Consider the following 8,198-nt stretch of genomic DNA (forward strand, 5'->3'; position numbering starts at 1 on the left):
TTTTTGTAAATAGAGATGTGGTGTTTAGAGAGTTCACATTTCCTTTTCAACATTCTTCTGCATCTGGTGATGATTGTTCTTTTGATTATGATTATTCATGTGATTCATCCTATTATGATATCAATCCTGATATACATGTTTGTCCTACTTCACCTCCTCTTGGATCTGATTCATATTCTGATGCACATATGGTGCCTACTTCAGTAGAGGTTGCTTCAGTAGAGGTTCCTGTTATAACTTCTATTGATAGTTCCTCTAATCCTCCAAGAAGGTCTCAAAGAGTGTCCTCTAGACCTCTCTGGATGACAGATTATGTGACTGCGCCATCTGGGAATTCTGTGCAATATCCCATACAAGACTATATGTCCTATACAGGCTTGTCAGCTTCACACTATAGTTTTTTGAGTATGTTGAACACTGTGGTTGAACCATCTTCCTATCAACAGGCTTCACAAGACCCTCGTTGGATAGATGCTATGAATGCTGAGATACAAGCCTTGCAGGATAATCATACTTGGGACTTAGTCCCTTTGCCTCCAGGGAAACATCCAATAGGTTGTAAATGGGTATATAAAGTTAAACTTCAGGCCAATGGTGACATAGAGAGATTTAAGGCTCGTCTTGTGGCAAAAGGGTATAATCAAAGGGAAGGTCTTGATTACAATGAGACTTTTTCTCCAGTTGTCAAAATTGCTACTGTGAGAACTGTATTATCTATAGCTGCTCAACATGACTGGCATATTCATCAACTTGATGTCTATAATGCATTTCTTCAAGGAGATCTACATGATGAAGTATATATGCAGTTGCCACAAGGTTTTCCAAGTCAGGGGGAGTCTGGCATAGTCTGTAGACTTGTTAAATCCTTGTATGGGCTCAAGCAAGCAAGTAGACAATGGAATGTGAAATTAACAGAAGCCTTGCTGCATTCTCAATTTCAACAGAGCAAATTAGATCATTCATTGTTTATAAAAAGAGAAGGTAAAAGCACTGTGATCATCCTTATTTATGTGGATGATATGTTAGTAACAGGGAATGATTTGGAGTTGATCAGAAGGACCAAGGAAGAATTACACAAAGCATTCAAGATCAAAGATTTAGGAAATTTGAAATATTTTCTTGGTATGGAGTTTAGCAGGTCAAAGAAAGGAATATTAATCAACCAAAGAAAATACGCATTAGAGATAATCTCAGAAACAGGATTAGGGGGAGCTAAACCTGCGTGGACACCATTAGAAATGAATGAGAAGTTGACAGCAATTGAGCTAGATAAGCTTACTGGAAAGGAAGATGATGACATGTTAGAAGATGTAGGACAGTATCAAAGAGTCATTGGAAGATTATTGTATTTGACTTTAACAAGACCTGATATAGCATTCTCAGTACAAACTCTTAGTCAATTTTTACAGCAGCCAAAGAAATCTCATTGGGATGCAGCAATGAGGATAATCAGATATGTCAAGAGACAGCCAGGTCTTGGAATTTTGATGAGTAGTAATAAATCTAATAATATGGTAGTATACTGTGATTCAGATTGGGCATCATGTCCAAATACAAGAAGGTCGGTATCAGGTTTCTTGGTCAAGTATGGAGATTCATTGATTTCTTGGAAGTCAAAGAAACAAACCACTGTGTCTAGGAGTTCAGCAGAAGCTGAATACAGAAGTATGGGAAGTGCAGTAGCTGAGATAGTATGGTTGACAACTCTAATGAAAGAATTGGAGGCTGGCATTGAGATACCTGTTAAAGTTTACAGTGACAGCAAAGCTGCATTGCAAATTGCTGCAAACCCTGTGTTTCACGAGAGAACAAAACATATTGAAATTGATTGCCATTTTATTAGGCAGAAAATTCAAGAAGGGTTAGTAAAGACTGAACATGTTGGAACTAAGGATCAAATAGCAGACATATTGACAAAAGGGCTTCCAAGAGTACAACATGAATATTTAGTTGGCAAGCTGGGGATGCTGAACATTTTTGCACCTGCCAGCTTGAGGGGGAGTGATGAAATGGGAATAGGTTGAAGTAAATACAATTAGTGAGTTAGTTAGTGTTTTATCAAGTTAGTTAGAAATTAGTTATAAGCATCTTAACTTGCACATGATAGGTAGTTAGATATAATTAGTCACATTATAAATATGCTGTAACAACCAATATTGTAACTAATTTTCTGGAATATACAGTACACAATTCTCTCAATGAGCTTTCGTCTTCTTCATCTTCTCCATCTTCTTCATCTTCTATTCTCTTCATCTTCATAGATTTAGTTACAGATTTTCAATAATTCAACAGTCAACAGCACACCTATCGCATTTGCTGATGTTACTGGGGTTTAAAATGATTTACAGATATTCCTTTATCTGGTAGCTCAATTTTCTTAACATCGGCCTCTCCCAAAGTAGTAAATCACACACTAAATTGTACAAGAGTAAAACTAGAGGTCGGAGGGAGTAGTATTATATGTACAATTTGGTCTATTTTAAATTTGATAGTGTGTTACTCAATACACTACTTCTATCTCCTGTATAGATAGATGATTTGTATGTTGTTGCAAAAAGAAGATGTTTGATTACCGTTGTTGGAGTGCAAACGATTGACGATATATTCTTGGTTTAGCAAATATACCTTCCTTGGTATCGACAGACTCTTATGTTCAACACCTCGTCTAGAGAATTTGACAATACATCTTCAAGTGGTACGTATGGATGTTTTCAACTCATTTAATGCTTCGAAATACTTTTGTTTCGTCTTCACTCATTTTATTCTTTTTCGTCATGTGTCTATTCTATTTAATTTGAGAGAATAGTGTTTGATATTAGGGTTATGTGTGACCTGCACTCAAGACTCTTTTCTACAATGAGTACTTAAGTAGTTCCTGTTTTGTTTCGCATTAAAGTGTTACTATTACAGGCCCATTGATCTCCTACAACTGCAGCATCTTACTCAGAAAAATGTACTAAATCTTCTTAATGAAAGATCTCGTCTATTAATATTTATTTCTGTCAAGTGTTTCACTTGCTTGTCTATTGTTGATATATGTAATTATATTCTGTTTTGTTGCTGCAATTTCGTAAATTAGGACGATATTCATCATAGGTTCGTTGCAGAATTTGAAAATCTTAAAGGTTATTTTAGAGTGGAGTCCCTTTATAGAGGATGACACCACAACAGGGTTTACTGAACTGATCAAGTGTCTGCTTGAGCACGCAAAATATCTGGAGAAACTGGTTGTAGTGGTTGAGACCAGCGATTGGTCAAAGGTGATACAAAGTTTGTTAGCTCTTCCCAGAGTTTCTAATAGTATTATAGTTGTCTCCTCAGAATCGGTTGTTGGTGCTGAGTACTGAGTACTTATTTAGATCGATTCCGTCTGTTTCCCAGAAATATTTTTTCAATTCTTATGAATCTCTTTACATTTATTTGATAGATTATATAAAGCTTTTATGTTAATAGTATTATGAAACTTTTAGGGGGACTTCAATTTGGGGAAATCGTCAACAGTTCTTTCCACATATCTATCGCATTCGCTGCTGTTACTGGGGTTCAAAAATGATTTACAGATACTCCTTTCTCTGGTATCTCGATTTTCCTAACAGTCTTCGGCAGGAAGGCTTCTGCCTTTAGCCATTTCCGGCAAGATGCAAAGTAGTAAATCACACATTAAATTGCATGAGAGAAAAACTAGAGAGGGGAGGTAGTAATATTATATAGTTTGGTATGTTTTAATAAAGCCTTATAAATTTGATATTCTGATACTCAATATACTACTCTCTCCTGTATAGATAGATGATTTGTATGTTGTTGTTGCAAAAAGAAGATGTTTCATTTACCGTTGTTGGAGTGCAAATGATTGACGATAAATTCCAGGATTAACAAATATACCTAGCTGTATGTATGTCTTCAATTGATGGAGATACTTTTATTTTGTTTTCACTCATTTATTATTTTCCTTTTATATGTGTGAGAGGGAATTATGTTTTAATGAGAAAGGAGTTGTGACTTAAGTGATCAGAAGATGTTAAGTTAGTTATAATTAATATTAGTTAGTTAGCATTTAACTGATTACAACATGTAGCTTCTTTGTATTGATTCATATCAGAAAATGGAGATTATTTTATTAAGACATAGAAGCTAGATTTGGCAACACTGCACATTAACCCTTGTAGTGGAGTCATTCAGTTAAATTATTCCTCTTAAATCATCATCAAGTGACGATTCTGGATATGTTCCCATGGAAGTTATTCTCAGATTGGGCCAAAACCAAAGATGATCTTGGCAAACACATGACTGCCTTCTTTCTCCTCAGGCATGCATTTTATTCCAAACTGTGAGAAGACTAAAGTGACACATAATTTTTTGTATACCCTTTTCCAATTAATATGGCTCTGTTACTCCATTTGACTGTTTCTGCATCTTGTGCCACATCCAAGCATAAATCATTTCGAAATTCAATATCATGAGTAACTTTGTTGTTCTTTGTGATATGCAACTCTTATACAAGTTTCACTAAATGCGTCCACCAGTGATCACAGGACCAGGTCCTTTGATACAGTGTAAGTGCAGAAAGTGAATAATAGGCATACGGGATTTAACGTGGTAACCTCCTTGCTCAAGGGAATAAAAATACGACCTAGGTCACAGAAGATTTTCAACTGCCTTCACTAATCTCCAAGCAAAAGTGAATACAGATCTCAACTATACCAATGAGACTAAACTCTTAATCTCACACTAAGTAATAACATATTACTTACTGAGCCAAGGCAATGCATCCATTGCCCACTATATTAACTATCACTAATTAATATAGACTTCAAACAGTAAGACACAAAGTTAACTCTATCGATGTTCTTACACTGACTCACACAAAGGTTTGAAACGTTTCTTATAAGAGTGAAACAAACCCTACAAGTATAGCACATTACAAGCATTCAAAACAACGACACACACTGAAAAAACTTCCATAATTGATCAAGATCCTTATTGTATTTTGTGTTTGAAGCTTGGTTCTTTCGGAAAGATTTTTGCTCTCTTTGAATGAATGAATCATCAAGTTGTTTGTCTCTTGGAATATATCAATAAAGAAGAATTGTTGACCACCGGACAAACAACCTCGTCCGCTCCTAATGGTGCAGTACGCTGCCATTTTCACCAACCACCTGATACAACAACTTTACAGTTGTATAGCAGTACAGACTTGGACGAGAACAGTCTCACTGGGACTTGACATAGTGCTTATAGCAGTAGGAGTGGGGTATTAGCAATGACATTTCCTTATTTTAATCAGGTATTAGGAATCTTGAACTTTTGGCCTATGAAAGAGAGGATTTCATAGATAAGAAAATATTATAAGATAAATTTCCAAACATACATAAATATCAACAAACTTAAACTAATTCAAAGGGTACTTCCTAATACTCATTTCTAGATGGAAAATAAAAAAGGGAGTGTGGTCAAGATCACTCATATGTTATACCTTCGCTTACATCTCTCTCTCCAAAAAGAATGAACTACTCTCTCCGTCCCATTTTAGGTGGCACTTTTCAGTTTTCAAAATTTAAACAAATCTATTTCTAATCGTAAGGTTTTTATACATCTTTTAAATATTTTGAATTGTTAACTATACTACTTTTTACGTAACAAATATATAAATTTGTAGATTCCACGCGTAAATTCATGTTTTAGCTTCGGTTAGAGCAAAGCCCAAAATGGCATAACAAAATAATTGTTTTGCCAATGATGGATTTCGCGCCACGGAATGAATCGAGGAACTATTTTCTTCCAATAGTTAGACCTATCCAGAAAAATTGTCGGCCTACGAATGTGGTTTCGATCCTTCCGGTGATGCCAGAAGTCGTTTTGATATAAGATTTTATCTTGTTTCCATTTTGACTCTCAAAAAATAAAAAATATCACATAAATTGAGACAGATGAACTGATAATTTTGTCCAAACACAGAAATTAAGTGACTGATATTGAAGAGGACAAAAACAAATGCAAAAATAGCAACCATTCTGACGAATAAAGATGACAATTTTCATTTATCTAAATAATGAAAAGGATTGATGTGGCAACAATATTCTGATTTCTATTTTTGTTGCTGTAAAACTTACTTTTTATTTTCAGAAAAATATTTAGTATGAATCATATGATTTACAGTTATTTTATTATTTATAATATTTTCTCAAAATGAAAATACTAACGAATGAGACGCCTAAACCCAACTAACTAAAACTCTATTGACACACAAAAAAAATTATATCTTTTTTTTATAAAACACTTAAACCCTTGAAACAACCTCTGACAACCGACCATCTGTCCTGCTTTCATCAAAGTGATACGATTTCTTTTGGACAAGAAAAAAACTTGTACAGATTTTTCAGTTAACAAATCTGGTCTTCTGCAATTTTCTCTCTGCAGCCATTTTCTCATCTTTAAAACTCCCTCTCAACTCCACTACACACCATTTTCTAACTGTCAAACATTTTCTAACACTACTATTTCATCTGCAAATCGATTATTGAGTAGTTAAAATCAATAAAGTTTTGATCTTTTCTGTTTTTTTGGCACTTAAAATTGGATTCTTGATTTTCATTTGGTTCAATGGGGTTTGGTAAAAATAGAGCAAGTTCATCTTCCCATGTTCTGCGAATCCCAAGAGAAGATACACCACTTTTAGCAAACACCCAACACCTTTCTTCATCTTCCAAAACTTTTGCTAATGTTTTTATAGCAGTAGTTGGAGCTGGAGTTCTTGGCCTTCCTTATAGTTTCAAGAAAACAGGATGGTTTATGGGTTCTTTAATGCTTTTATCAGTATCCTTTCTTACTTACTATTGTATGATGCTTCTGATCTATTCGAGGCGTAAGCTTGAATCCCATTACAAAGTTATCAAGATTTCATCTTTTGGTGATCTGGGATATGCTGTTTGTGGATCAATAGGTAGATGTACTGTTGATGCTATGATTGTTCTTTCCCAAGCTGGATTTTGCATCAGTTACTTGATTTTTATAGCCAATACTTTAGCACACTTGTTCAATTATTCAAATCCCAAAATCTTGGGTTTGTCACCTAAAAAGGTGTATATTTGGAGTTGTTTCCCATTTCAGTTGGGGTTGAATTCAATTCCTACACTCACCCATTTAGCCCCTTTGAGTATATTTGCTGATGTTGTTGATTTGGGTGCTATGGGGGTTGTTATAGTTGAGGATGTATTGATTTTTCTCAAGAATAGACCAGTTCTTGAAGCATTTGGTGGGTTTAGTTTTTTCTTGTATGGTCTTGGTGTATCTATCTATGCTTTTGAAGGTGTTGGAATGGTTTTACCTTTAGAAGCAGAGATGAAAGACAAGGACAAATTTGGGAAAATTTTGGGTTTGTCTATGGTTTTCATTACTTTGATGTATGGTTCTTTTGGAGTATTGGGTTATTTTGCCTTTGGTGAAGAGACTAAAGATATAATCACTACTAATCTTGGGAGAGGATTGTTAAGCACCTTAGTACAGATTGGACTATGCATAAATCTGTTTTTATCTTTCCCACTTATGATGAACCCTGTTTATGAAGTGATGGAAAGAAGATTTTGTGAAGGAAGATACTCTTTTTGGCTGAGATGGATTATGGTTTTGGCAGTTACCTTAGTGGGATTGATGGTGCCAAATTTTGCTGATTTCTTGTCACTAGTTGGGAGTAGTGTGTGCATTGTTCTTGGCATTGTGTTGCCTGCTCTGTTTCACTTAATTGTGTTCAACAAAGAACTAAGCTGGCATGGTTTAGCTGTTGATGCTGCACTTGTTTTAATGGGTGCAGTTCTTGCAGTCTATGGAACTTACTCTTCCATGTTGGAGACTTTTGGAGTCAAAGCATGAAGTTGGCTACTTGCTTCGCGTTACAATAATTGAATCCTTAGACATATATCGCGTACTCTCTGGCTAAGGTTGAGTTCAACTTACTCCCAAGGACATATTTACCTTTGTCATGTCATTAGGTCAGCAGAGACGAATCGTGGATTCAATAAAACTCGTTGCATATGCAGGAAAAAATAGTTTAAATTGTGTATATATAATAAGATCAGACTGATTTCTCCTATGAGAATAAGTTTTCTTTGAGTTCCCACCTTCAGGGATTCTACTAGTTATCCAAGAAAAATTTAGTAGTAGTCTGTGTGAGTTTCTTGAACCAGTTCCAAGTTTGAATGAAA

At 35.1% G+C, this 8,198-nt stretch overlaps 1 protein-coding gene across 1 annotated transcript; it reads left to right on the top strand.

Moving 5' to 3' along the window:
- Positions 1-6,277: 6,277 nt before the first annotated feature.
- LOC107011600 (amino acid transporter AVT3C-like) lies at positions 6,278-8,156 on the top strand. Its single transcript, XM_015211170.2, has one exon. The coding sequence runs from the start codon at positions 6,601-6,603 to the stop codon at positions 7,864-7,866; it is 1,266 nt and encodes a 421-aa protein (XP_015066656.1). The 5' UTR covers positions 6,278-6,600; the 3' UTR covers positions 7,867-8,156.
- The last annotated feature ends 42 nt before the right edge of the window (positions 8,157-8,198 follow it).

Source organism: Solanum pennellii, chromosome 2 (genome assembly GCF_001406875.1).
Source record: "Solanum pennellii chromosome 2, SPENNV200".
Taxonomy (NCBI): domain Eukaryota; kingdom Viridiplantae; phylum Streptophyta; class Magnoliopsida; order Solanales; family Solanaceae; genus Solanum; species Solanum pennellii.

Excerpts from the sequence above, each read along its gene's own strand:
- LOC107011600 (XM_015211170.2), top strand. The coding sequence starts at position 6,601 with ATGGGGTTTGGTAAAAATAGAGCAAGTTCATCTTCCCATGTTCTGCGA.